Source organism: Triturus cristatus, chromosome 4_2 (assembly GCF_964204655.1).
Source record: "Triturus cristatus chromosome 4_2, aTriCri1.1, whole genome shotgun sequence".
Taxonomy (NCBI): Eukaryota; Metazoa; Chordata; class Amphibia; order Caudata; family Salamandridae; genus Triturus; species Triturus cristatus.
This window is the reverse complement of record NC_140586.1, coordinates 57,509,690-57,522,779: the sequence shown is the minus strand read 5'-3', so window position 1 is coordinate 57,522,779 and position 13,090 is coordinate 57,509,690. Positions and strand designations below refer to the sequence as shown.

The 13,090-nt window shown below is 43.4% G+C and overlaps 1 protein-coding gene across 1 annotated transcript; it reads left to right on the top strand.

Annotated features, from left to right (window-relative positions):
- Positions 1-601: 601 nt before the first annotated feature.
- Positions 602-11,350, top strand: C4_2H19orf53 (chromosome 4_2 C19orf53 homolog). Its single transcript, XM_085600489.1, has 3 exons — positions 602-759; positions 1,443-1,498; positions 10,853-11,350. Exons 1-3 carry the CDS (start codon positions 663-665, stop codon positions 11,027-11,029), a joined length of 330 nt encoding a protein of 109 aa, XP_085456615.1. The 5' UTR covers positions 602-662; the 3' UTR covers positions 11,030-11,350.
- Positions 11,351-13,090: the final 1,740 nt, after the last annotated feature.

Below are 13,090 nucleotides of genomic sequence, written 5' to 3'. Positions count from 1 at the left end.
GCGCGCGTGTGAGCAGACGCGTTAAATTTAAGGCCGAGGGGGAATTGTAACACGCATTAAAAAACGAAGCCGTAACCACGGAAACCAAACTAACAAAACGCTCGATAAACAAAGCGGAAACAAAGCTATAATAAACAAGTGAATGAGGCTAAACAATTGAGCATAACAGAATTTTAAGAAGGAGAAATAAAATAATGGACTTATCTGACTGCAAGCAGCAAGAAAAGAGGACTGCTTGCGGTCAGATAGGCCCTTATATGGTTGGCCTGACCTGATTGGTTTGTTTTTCGTTATTGTTCTCCCCATTGGCCAGTAGTTTTCTCCTACAGCCTTCTGGGGAGTGTAGTTTTACACTTATCTTGCTGCTATTGTAATAAATGCAAGAAAAGATAGCATAATAGGAGCCTCCGGTCTTGCCATAAAATTCTTCTACATTTAACATTCTACCACATTACTACACTGCTTTCTCCAGACTCATCTATGTGTCTGGAGTAGGCAGACTTCTTCTCTGGTCCATCTTCTGTATTTTATCGTCGCCTGAAGTAGTCCTATCTTTTTGTTTATTACTGCAGAACTTCTTGGCTCTGTCCGTGCATGTGGTCGTTAGTCCCTCTTCTCTTTTCACGGCTCTGCGCTCACATCCTGCGACGTTCATCGCCGCCATGGCTCAAGGAAAGCAGAAGTTTAAAGCTCAAAGACCAGGAGCGAAGAAAACCGGCAAAGCGGCCAAAGGACCCGCGGGCAGAAGTGCAGGGGCAGGTGAGAGTGAAGGGAAGAGGGTAGAAAGGGAGGGTGGATGTTACAGTTGTGAGACAATCAGGGAGTGAAACGAGAGAGGCGAAGGATCTAGTCTCGGGTGAGGGGGTGGGATGTAGAGGGGACAGCTTAAGTGAGAGCGGAGGAGGCAAGTGAGGTGGGAGTCGGTGGCCTCTGCCGCAGGATAGGGTAAGCGAGAGATAAGGAGCTGGCTTTGGAAGGCATGGGTTTTGTACTGCGGTTTATAAGAGCGCTACTATGTGCACCACATACGCAGTGAAGACTATTTTATATTTTTTTTTACTGAAAGTAGGTCTTAAACCTTTATTAAATCCATTGTGTTTTTTTTTGTGTTTGTTTTTACCTGTGACTTGGGGACGTGTTCGCAGTAAAGTATACAAGGAAGCAGAGTGACGGAAAAGGCGATGAATCAAAAGAGAGATAGGGTGGAGGTACAGAGGATTGTGCTGGAAGCCTGAAGCGATTAGTTGTGGTAGAGAAGGTGGGTAGTGGAGAAAAGGTGCTATATGATGCCCTTACGGAGTACCGGGAGACGAGGCACAGAACAAAGAAGGAAGTGGAACGATGTGCTCATTTCCATTTATTTATATTACAGTTGGTGAGTGAGGAGTAGACGTTTCATGCAAAGCAGGATCAGTGATTATTGAATTGTTCTACTTTCTCAGGTCGTGTCATTGCTCCGAAAAAAGCTCGCGTGGTTAAACAGCAGAAGCTGAAGAAGGTGAGCTTTCAGTATCAAAAACTGCTATGCAGCAACTGGATACAGCGATTAAATTCTGACCTGCTCATTAATCAAGCGATATTCATTTCGCTCTCATCTGAAACGCCTCAAAGAAGTCGGGTTTGAACTGCAGCTCCCGTTAATATTAAGTACCGAGACAAACTTACAGCTCTGCCAGTCCACGAAATCCTGACCACCGTAGTGCTCATTCTGTCTAGAGAGTAACCCACACAGGTACGTCACTGCACCTAGTATCTGACCTGCAGCATCCCCCCTTAGTTACCTCACTATGATACGTAGCTTCCTGTTTTGCAGCATTCTGCTGTTACGTCAGTGACACCATCATTTACCCATGTCAAAGCACCATCGCTATGATTATATTATAGCCTTCCTATTCCAGTAGTGAGACCTGGTCAGCCTTCTGCTAATGCCCCCTAATTTGACTGTGTGATCCCCCTTCAATTCAACTAAAGGGGCATGGCCCCAAAACTGCGACTGAACCTTATTCTTGACTCAATAAAACACAAACTCCTTTACTTCCTTTACATGTGAACAAGTTGTTTCAAGGTCAAAGAAAGTGTTTCAAGAACCGAACTTATCAGGCATCCATTCAATTATATAATTTTTTATTTTACGGAGTTTTATATAGCGTGAACTTGACTCGAAGGTATCGGGTATCAGAGTGCTTTACACGAGCACCAGTTGCATTACATAAGGACACATTTATTTTTGTTAGGCATGCAGAGATTAAGTGATTTGCCCAGAATCACAGGATGTTGCGCTTCCTTGCCGAGTCTCGAACCATTATTAATTTTCTAATAGTTCTCCATAAATTAATTACCAAAAGAAAGGCTACCACGTGTTTCGCGACTGGTACAGATTATATATGCCGCTTCATCAGGGCCAAACGCACTGATTCTAATAACAGCAATCCAAATTTCACAGCAGTAACAGGCTAAAATAAAACACAACCATTGGCATAGCCAATAGGTCTCGACTTTTGTATCTCATAAGTGTATAGCCATGCACAGTGCATTAAATGAGGAAAAAATAAGACAGGTACTCAAAATGAGCTAGAGATGTGGTGAATGCACGAGGCTAGGGGCGGGGATAAAGGCAAGGCATGAGAATTCTTAATGGATTCTTTACCACTTGCAACACAAACCAAAACTCTCAAGAAATGCATTAATGTAAACCAAGCAGGTTAACTTGTTACACAAAATGAAAGGCAAACGCTTTGATATTTTAACATTTGCTTGTTTTGTAATATTTGCAGCTTCTTAATGCATACTGTTATTTGCTGTTTGGCTCAAATCACTATATTCTCCAGCATGCACACAAACGGAAAGAAACAAGCCGACATGCACACTAAACATTCCTCCCATGTCCTTTAAAATACACCCTGAGAGTGCCACAATTCTCTCCGTCTTTCTCTCACTTTTCCCCCTCACCAAAACATGCACACACAAGAAGGCAAACATAGACCTAAACAGATTCTCACAGAAGACTCGGGTAGGATTAAAGCCATTTTAAACTCCTTACATTCCATGGCTTTCTTAATTGCCGCTATAAGAAAGGCTGCCTGGATTCCTGTGTTTGCACAAATGCAGACGATAGTGTGAATGTGATTGACAGCACAGGGCCTGAATGGACCCTGCTCTGTAACACAGGTGAACAACCGGACATTATGAATATGAGCTCAAGCTGAATTGTTCAACTGGGGCTCAGCCTGGGGCTACAGAATTGCCTTGGCTGTCACAGATTCCACTCTGACAGCTTAGTGCTCACCAACAGTAGCAGCCAGTGAGCCTACCTTTCTTGTGTACTGGTACTTTCCTTGACAGTAGAGAAGTGCAGGTACTCCACTTCTCCCTTGTGTACTTGTCATGCATCACATTCTCCTGAGTGCTGTGCAGCCTGGGATTGAAAAGTTATGCTTCATTGATAAATTACATTCTTAAAGTATGTTTTTTGTGTGTGTAGATTTGGGTAGGAAATAACTCCGAGTGTTAAGCAGGCACACCCAATAATAACCTCATAGCAGTCTACGTGGATGAATGAAGAAGCAAAGAAGAGGTAAAGAAATGCCACTTATGACAAACCCTGATTTGCCAGCTGGAGAGGACTTGCTGCACCGTGCATCAGGCGGTTCCCCGGGAGGCTCGAAGGGTGGGGCCGGTTGTGTTACTAGGGGCCGGTTTTGCAGAGGTGCTGCAATATCGGGCCCCAGTAACAAAAGCAGCAAGCAAGCGTTTCCAGCATCCCGGGGCCAGGCAGGGGCTGGTCCGTGAAAACTGCCAGGGCTGCTTTGGATTTCCAGCCCTGTTTGCCAGTTATAAACTGTTATCAGCAGGTGAGGGCTTTGTTTGTGCGTGTTTTGTACCTAGCTGGGCAACATACAAAAAATGCACAGAATACAGCTAATGTACTCATCTAAACTATGTGGCCATGGCGAAGGTTCAGCAAATCTTGTATTGATGCAGTGATGAACAGTCACTGGCTCAGCCTGATCTCCACACTCGGCGTTGTTGGCTTTTTGAGCACCCATTGTTTGGAACACACAGGACCCCTATTTTGGCGTCCAATTTCCCAAACCGGACAAGTGCACCATAGAGTGAAATACATGCCATCTTTCTAAACTGCAGTGTGCCACATTAACCCCAGACATGCGCAACATGTAGCATCAGACTGAGCGGACATTCACCCCTTTATAAACCCACGTCCAGCGCCCGACACAAATAAAAAAAATCAAAGGGATATAATCAAAGTTCATGTTTTTAGCCACTCCGTACAGCTCGCATACAAGCAATCAAGGCCAGGCTTTGCTGCTGACCTTTTATGGTTTGAATCTTTTTGTTAGATTTTAAAGAGTCAAGCATTACAATAGCCGCCACCTACATCCACCGGCCGGTGAGGATAGTTCAATTCAACTAATGATAAGAAGATAGAAAGAGGAAAATGGGATAGAAGAGGAGGGGTACGGAGAATTATTCCTGGTATGTGTGAGAAGCGGGCCTGGTGTGTTTCCCATCTGTAGACTAGGCGGGAGGAGTCTCATGATGTCCTATTCACTGCGGGTGGGGGGTACTAGTGAGGCGCAGCACTCTGAGGTACTTTGGGCAAGTGATTTCCTTGAATTCATCGGACAAAAATTCTATGGTGGACCCCCATGTTTCATCAAATTTAGGGAGGGAGTGTGTAAGGCTGCGTAATCTTTTCCATGCCCAGTAGTTCCCATAGCTTATTTAGCCATTCCAGTTGGGAAGGTATCTCAGCTGTGCCCCATCTAGCCAGTAGTATCTGCTTAGCTGCACCCGGCGCTAGCGCAATCGCTCTGCCATGCCTGGATCTGAGGGGGTACATCAAGGCATTGGGTAGACCTAGGAGAATGAATGAGGGGAGTTTTGGTAAATCCGTGTGATAAATCGGGTCTGTCATGGAGAGTTACCTCCCAAAATTCTTGTATTTTCGGACATGCCCAAAGAAAGAGTGAGCGTGCCCAGCTGACCACAGGTATGCCAACATTGTCCACCACTACCGCTGGTTTCCATTTACGTAGCCTTGCCGGCGTGTAGTACCAATAGTGTGCGATCTTTAGGAACATCACCTTTCCTGCTGTACTACATGAAGATGCTCTGGCCCTGTGCACTATATCACTCCACTCCTTGGGTGAGAACTCGTACTCCGATTCCCAATGACGCTGCGCGGGAGATTTACCATACTGTCTGGAGCGTTTAAAAAGGAGTAGATGTCCAACAACATCCTTTTGTCCGTCCTAGTGACAAACCATTTCTCAAATTTTGTTAGTAGGCGGCCGGCGTGGGGCACACTTGTGGCTGGGTAACCCAGTGACAAAGGGCCAGATACTGCCAGTATGCCTTCTGGGGAACCCTATAAACTTCTGTGAGTCTGGCGAATGTCAGAACCCCAAACGGATCACCAATAAGTTTGCAGTTGGCCTCTTGCCAGTGGAGGAAGCCATTCCCCGTGTGCACCAGGGGGAAGTTGGGGTTGCCTATAAAAGGGGTCAGAGGAGACATCAGGTTTACAGGACACCTGTACTCTGTCCCACACCACCATGGTGGCCCTCAGAATCTGCGTCATATATACTCTGCAGGGGCGATGGACAGCCATGGGACCTTCCAGATGTGCATGCCCGCTATCGAGCGGTCTGTGAAACACCAATGTCTCTCAGATTTCAGTTTGTACCATTCGAGCATGTATCTAAGTTATGCCGCCTGAAAGCACCGTTCTAAACATGGGACCCCCGTTGTCTTGTTTGAGGTACGTCAAGTGTCTGGCCATTCTCTGTTATTTACCCCACCAGACAAAGGTACAGATGAGGTGTTGCATCTGTGCTAGCATGTTGAGAGGGGGGCTCAGTGGTAGTGTCTGCATCACATACAATATCCGCGGGAGAGTGGTCATTTTGATGGCCGCTAATCGGCCTAGCCAGGACATGGTGTGTCTCTCCCAACTCGTGAGCTTGCGCTTAATCCCGGCCAGTAGGTTAGAATAGTTCACTAGCGCCGTTTGCTGCTGACCTTTTAAATAGACAACACAAAGACAGTGCGAGATCATCTGGAAGACAGCAAATACACAGGCTGCAGTTTGAAGTGAAATTCACCAACTCACCCTTCCAAAATGTGACCGCATGTAAACAAAGTGTTGGCCCCTGTGCAGCAGAGGAGGAGGGAGTCCAGCTGGGGGTCCATGGTCCTCCTTCCTGACAGCAGACCTGGAGGCGACACTAACCCCTGTCAATGTGTGGCATGTTAATGTAAAGAAAATGTATGAAAAAAGAATCGAACTGAGATGCTCACTAAAACTTGAGATGTAGGTACGAGCGGATGAGAAACCTAAAGCGTGAACGATTATGGAAATAGTGCTGCCCGTCTGCTCAGGCACACGGAAGGGGACACCACACCAGAAGTACACCTGAAGTACAGCCCACTCGGTTATCCTGCAGCTGGGAGGTGAAAATAACTAGGAGTAGTTGTGGAGATGAAAAAAGCCTAGAGAGTCTTCACTAAAACCTACAGTGAGTGGGAGGGAGGGCAAGAGATCACAAAGGAGATGAGGAGGACAGCCCCGGGGAAGCAGGTTTGCCGCCTGCAGCTCTCTTATAGTGAGAAAAAAAAATAGATCACCAAACTCGACCACTCCCAGCTTACCACACCAACGTCTATACCAAGCAATAGTTAGAGAGAGGATATGGCATAACATTTAGAGCTGCCGACTTTGAAACTGAGAAACCGGATTCGAGTCTCGGCACTGGTTCTCCCTGTGCCTACAAAATATTTTTTTTTTCATGCTGATCTTTAACAAATTGAGATCCCTCGGATCAAAAAGGCACTAATGCAACCTCAAAAGAAAACAAGACCGATCCTATTCCTTTTCAACCCAAAGAAATAATTTGACAAACAAATGCTATAACGGTAGCTAGTGGAGTGATATTGTACTTGGTCCCTGCTCTCGAGGAGGGATAAACACTAAAAAAGGCATGACAAATGCGTTCCATAAACAAATGGGAAGAAGGAATAGGAGTGTCAATGGAGCCAGCACATAATAAGCCTATGAATACAGCATGTTTTCAAAGAGACAGCACATGCGCTGCCTAGGCTCGACCTAAAAGATGAGACTGACGAATAAAGACAGATGCGGAATTAACACATAATTGTTACAAAAATTAAAACGGTAAACACTACAGCACAAACTATTTAAATTGAAAAAGATTTACAATAAATACAAATACAAAAATAGCGTCCGAAAAACACTTGAAAACCATGCCAAGAAAATCACTTATAAATGGATAGTAGTGACAGAAACCGTCACCTGGTGGTAGTCTATATATGTAAACTTTCAATATATGTAAAAATCCCTTGTGGCCGATTCACAAGAATCAATAAATAGAAATTTAAAATATAATATCAATTAAAAACTTGAAAAACGAAAGAATACATTGTGTGTACCTTCTAAGAACCTATAGTACTGATGTATCAAAATGTTCTCCAGTCATTATCTAGTTTGGCAACTTTCCTTACTGAAGAACATATTCTAAAAGGAATGCAAAAATACCATTGAACTACATCATTCTTCAAAACTAGTGCTCAACCTTACTTATTAGTCAAGATGTTAATCATTCTAATACTTGTCATTTGTCACTGCTATACATTTATAGTTGATTTTCTTACAATTGTTTTCAAGTATTTTTCTGTCCTTATTGTTTTGTTTTCCTTGTAAATCCTGTTCAATGTAAATAGTTTGTGCTGTACTGTTTTAATTTATGTACCAATTGTGTCTAACCCTTATCTGTGTCTTCATTCTTGTCGTTTTCATGCTCGTTATTTTGGGTCGAGCCTTCAGGCAGATCGCATGCACGCTGTCTCTTGGCAAGCTATTTTGTTTATGAAAAACTTTTAAAAAGCCTTTCAACCCACCCATTGCTTAGTATTCTTTTGCATCATCTTCACTCTTTGCTGCCTTCTCATTCTGCAGCGCCTGCAAAAAGGCACTTTCTGTGTTTTTTTTCAGTTTTTTTTTTTTTTTTACCCTGCCCATGGACCAAGGACAGGTGAATTAATTTGAGTGTACCTTCACTTGTCGTACTGTGAATTTAAGTACTATATCTTTTTCGGCATTTATGAATACCGTGAACTCGACCCGAACGTATTGTAGGTTTTAAGTTTTTTTTATGCTTTGGGATATAAAGTGATTTGCCCAGAATCACATGATTTTAATGTGCCTATGGGCGAGACTCCAAGCCAATTCCGAAGTCAGCAGATTTGGCAAAAGCCATATTCTCTCCGCTTCATTAATTAGACCTTATTGTATTGAGTTGCATCTTGAAGGTGTGTAATTGTCGCTGTAATTTTTCTGCTAGATATGTTATGATCAAAAACTCACGTGCAACAGCTGCATCTCGAATAATCAGTTTGCCACGAGTCAGCTGGAATTGCTACCAGACGTAGCTGGCTGGATGTGTACTTCTACAATTTATCTTCATAAATTGATGTTTTTTAAAATCAATAAACACGATATTTCTGACCAAACCGGAGTATTAATGCTTCTAGAATCGAAAAAACTGTAACATTCACTGGGAGGTGCATGTTTTATCACATAATATTTTGCCAAGTGTTTTATGGTTTGTATAAAAAAAGTTTTCAGTGGAGATTAGCACAAACCATGCAGTGAAACTTTTCAGGTCAGCTCCAGTGACACGCAAGAACTGCGGCCATGTTTCTGTCACTTGAGTGTTAAGCCTATCCTATCCAGGTTCCAGTTGTAATTCCTTTTGTAAGTCCCCCATATTAACACAGCGCCTCATAGTTTCACTATTTAAGCACTCGCCAGCTGCAGTCTTTGAGTCTACTACCATTTTGTCAGCACAATGACTAACTCCCTCCCCAAATGCATGGCGGCCTTATTTATGCCCCTTTCACCTGCAGGCAAATGCTGTCATGCATGACATAAAAATGTTCCCCAGTCAGGGTCGGCAATAGAACAGTATACACCAGAGGGACCCTATGCAGATTATTTAGGGTAATGTTGGAGGCCTCAGTCCTTTTCCTCCAGCAGCCGGGTTGCTTCTCTCATTGGAAGTCCTGAAGCAATATGTTTTTCAGATTATACGGCGAGAACAGCAAGGACCTAGTAAACCAGGAGAAAAGGCAAAACATTGCAGAATAACACATTCAGTATCCTATTGCCCTCCCCTTAACACCACTCGGCTAGTGAAATAAATGAGACTTAATTTTGCTTAATTAGGCAAATATCGTATGTTGACGAAAGGGCTAAAGTGCTGTAAAAGACGTAACATTTATTTTTTTTATTTTTTTTGAGGCATTAAGTTTCAAAATAATTTTGATGCAAGGCACTTGGGGCACTGGCCGGTGTCCAGTGTGGACACATAATTAAGTAAAATAGCACGTGTCTCAAACTACCCAACACCCTGTACAGTCCATTGACTGGGATTAACGTATCATTTTAATCAGTATCAGTACGGGCTCTTTTTGGTCCAATTTACATGGTGGAGTGTTGCTTGCCTCCCAATTTCCCCTCCCATCGCCATTACGATCCCCTGCTCACCCATGTGTCCCGCACCCCTCCTGGTAATTTCTCGCCCTGCACCCCCGCACATATGTTGTTGCATGACCGTTACCCCCAACCCCGTCATTGCTTGTTCGACCCCCCTCCTCATTGTTGCTTACCCCTTCCTCCACCACCAGTAAAAAAGTTATGATGTAACCAGCGCTGGCAGCATCAAAGCACTTGTTCCTAAGCATTGACAAAGCCAATAGATCTCCCCAACCAAGATCTATTGGCTTTAGCAATATCTGGCTAAGCTGTGTTATACAGCAGCGCGACTGCTATGTACCAATTGCATGAAAGCAACAAAAAAAAAACTTGCTAGCCGTGTCATAGTGCTTTAAAAAAACTTTTGAGCCAAGGTGCACTTCAGCTGTGCTGCTGTACATTATGGCTAAAAACATTGACCAAGCCAAGATCTATGGCTTAGCCATTACATGTTTAATTTTTGTCTGTTACTGTTTTGACATTTGGATTGCTGTTGTTAGAATCCGTTTTTTGGCCGTTGATGAAGCAACATATGTGATCTGTACCAGTCGCGAAACACGTGTTGACCTTGCTTTTTTGTAAAGAATTCATGGAGAGTGACTGTTAGTAAATAAGATATTATGAAATCTAATGGATGACTGATCAAGTTCTGTTATCATGAAACTCTTTATTTGACCTTGAAACAACTTGTCTTTATTTAGCTTATTTAAATAGCGCTCGGGGAGTGAAGCGCTATGTTTTTAGATGGCCGATACTTGTTTTCATAGAGCTCCTGTCTCCCCTCTTTTTTTCTGTTCATTTGGACATCTCAATCGGTGTGAAGAAGTTCTGACGTGCAGCATCACCTTCTATTCTGTCACCAGAACCTAAACGCCATACTGCCCAACTTCACTTGGCATCAATTCATACAGTGCTGTATATGGCATCTTAATTATGACTCCTTCCTTTCCGCTATCTTTTGAGTACCGAGATCCATCAGTAGCTCGGCCAGTCTTTTTTAATCCTGGCCAACAGCAAAACTAGACCTTTTACGGACTGTTTTCCCAATGCCTGCGCATGGATGCTTTAAGGATGTCTGTGTGGGGTAAAAGTGTGTTAATAATTATGTGATTCCTGAAAACGTTGTCCAATAAAGCTTCTCTTTGTAACTATTTTTCGTTTGTATAAGCTCAGTAAACTCTCTTGAATTTCCTTGCAACTTATCTACACTTAAAATGAATTTTTTTTAAAAAGTGTTAATTTTCCTTTGGTTTGTTGACCTGTTCCTTTTTCCCATAGAGCCTGGAAGTGGCAATCCGCAATCAGATTGAGCATGATGTCACCATGAGGGCCAGCACCAACTTCCACAAAAAACTGAGCATTCTGAAGACACCCGAGACCGGCAAGAAGAAAGGAATCCAAGGGGGCAGCATGAGCGGAGGGGGAGCGTCCAGCTCCAAGCATGGTAGTAGCTGAAACCCAGCAACCCTCCAAGCATGACATCTGCCAAGATGTGGCTTCCTGGGGAGTTGCAGCTACTGGAAGATTTGGTTCCTCACTTTAGAAGCTTTGGCGACTGAAGGACTGTGCAGTTGGGAGAGGCTGTTAAGCCAAAACAGGCCAGCTGTTTGAAAAGTAGGCGACTCCTTGGACATGTTTTTGGAGGGGGCAATCCAGCAAGTCCTCTCTTTTTAGGACATTCACTTGTTTGTTGACTGTGAAATTTCGTCTTTGGATTGGACACAATTTGTGTGGTTAACGGAAATAAAATTGATGCCTTGAGAGGTCATCTCCATATATTTGTGTGTGTTTGGGGTAAGCTAATTAACCAACCTATTTGGGTTCTAGCTTTCCCATGCAGGTAGAAACGTCCCTCCACTGGCATGAATAAAAAGACAAAGACAGAATTTCAATGTTGCGGAGCAGGATCTCCACACCTTTTTATTAACGCTTTTAAATAAACTCTTCATCTGTTAATTTTAGCCAAGTTCTGTTTTTTTACTCGTATGTTGATGCCATTGCAGCTCTAGTTCTAAGTGCTAAGACACAATTTTGGATTTCTGGATTTTTTTTATTTCTGCATCATGCATCATTTGTCTATCGTCTCAATTTATGGTTGGTGTTTTTGTTTGGCTTTATCAATGAAAATGTCTACAAGATCTGTACTAATTTATGCATTGTATAAAAACATTCAATGGAATACACTAAGCAAAGTGGGTGTGGGCGATATGATGGGCTCGACTACATGGTTACAAACATAAAAACCAAATATATAGAAGGTCCAGTTATCAAGTGAGACCAAGGAGTTATTTGGAGACCGGTCTATAGTGCAAGACCCACTAAATTGTAATGCAGTTTTACAGAAAGGTCAGCTTGCGGCAATACACATACCCAGGGAGAATGAATGTTATTACTTTTACCCCCAATAAACCACAAGATAATGGATGGGATGCTTGAATTATTAGTAGCCACTAGCAATCATGCAGGCTGCTTTCCAATCCATAATTTTTTTTGCCCACTGTGCCACTCTAGACAGGAGCTGGCCATATGCAAATATTTAGCCTTTTCGTTAACAGGGACAGTACAGCCCAAACTGCCAGGTCCGGTCGCGTCAGATGAGAGTACAGAGAACTTAAACTGGTTTCGGCCTACTTAAGCCTGGTCAGTGAGGTATAGCTTGAGTTCTACAACACTGAGTATGGGAACCACGTTTGTGCATTCCTGTCATACTTTGACCACATCTCTTCCTTCTGCCACTATATACACCTGGTTAAAGCTTATTGATTTCCATAAAAGCTTTACTCCTTAAGCCCTGCACCAAATATTTGACCTTTCAATTATCCCTTCTTTATTTCTTTTGAATGACCCTCTTCCATTCAATCTTCTGTAAGCTTCGTGTATATGGACTACTGTCACTTGACTGCCTGCCTTTTCTTTGAAGCCATATCCCTGTAACCTGATATTTATTTATTGAATGAATAAATGAATATGTATTTGTAGAGCGCATGGCTACCAGAGGCCTCCCAGCGCTACCGACAAAGCAGTGAGCAGATAAAGGAGCATTAAGGGAACAGCAGGGTCTTCAGAGCCTTACCAAAGGAAGAATGATTGGTCTCAAGCCGAATACTATCTGGAAGTTGATTCCAGCTCTTCGCTGAGATGGTGGAAAACATCTGACCCCCGCTCCGGGCTCTGTGCACTCTGGGGACTATTGCGAGGCGTTTCGTTTCTGAACGTAATGTTCTCTTGGGAAGGTAGGGGGTGATGATAGTTCTTAGGATAGGAGGTGCCCTCAAGGACATCACCTTGTGAGCAATACAAAGGGCCTTAAACTGAATTCTTTCCGCCACTGGCAACCAATACAGAGAGGCAATCGGGGGGGCTTCACCGACGCCTGATAAGGAGCCTGCAATAAAGAACGGGCTGCACAGTTGTGCACCATTTGAACTTTTTTTATGGCGGCGCACGAAGCTCCAAGGTAGAGCACATTCGCATAATCAATCCTAGATAGTATCAGGGCCTGAACCATCAGTTTCC

Coding starts and splice junctions, on each gene's coding strand:
- C4_2H19orf53 (XM_085600489.1), top strand. CDS start 663: ATGGCTCAAGGAAAGCAGAAGTTTAAAGCTCAAAGACCAGGAGCGAAG. Junction 760..1,442: donor GGGCAGAAGTGCAGGGGCAG/GTGAGAGTGAAG, acceptor CTACTTTCTCAG/GTCGTGTCATTGCTCCGAAA. Junction 1,499..10,852: donor AACAGCAGAAGCTGAAGAAG/GTGAGCTTTCAG, acceptor TTTTTCCCATAG/AGCCTGGAAGTGGCAATCCG.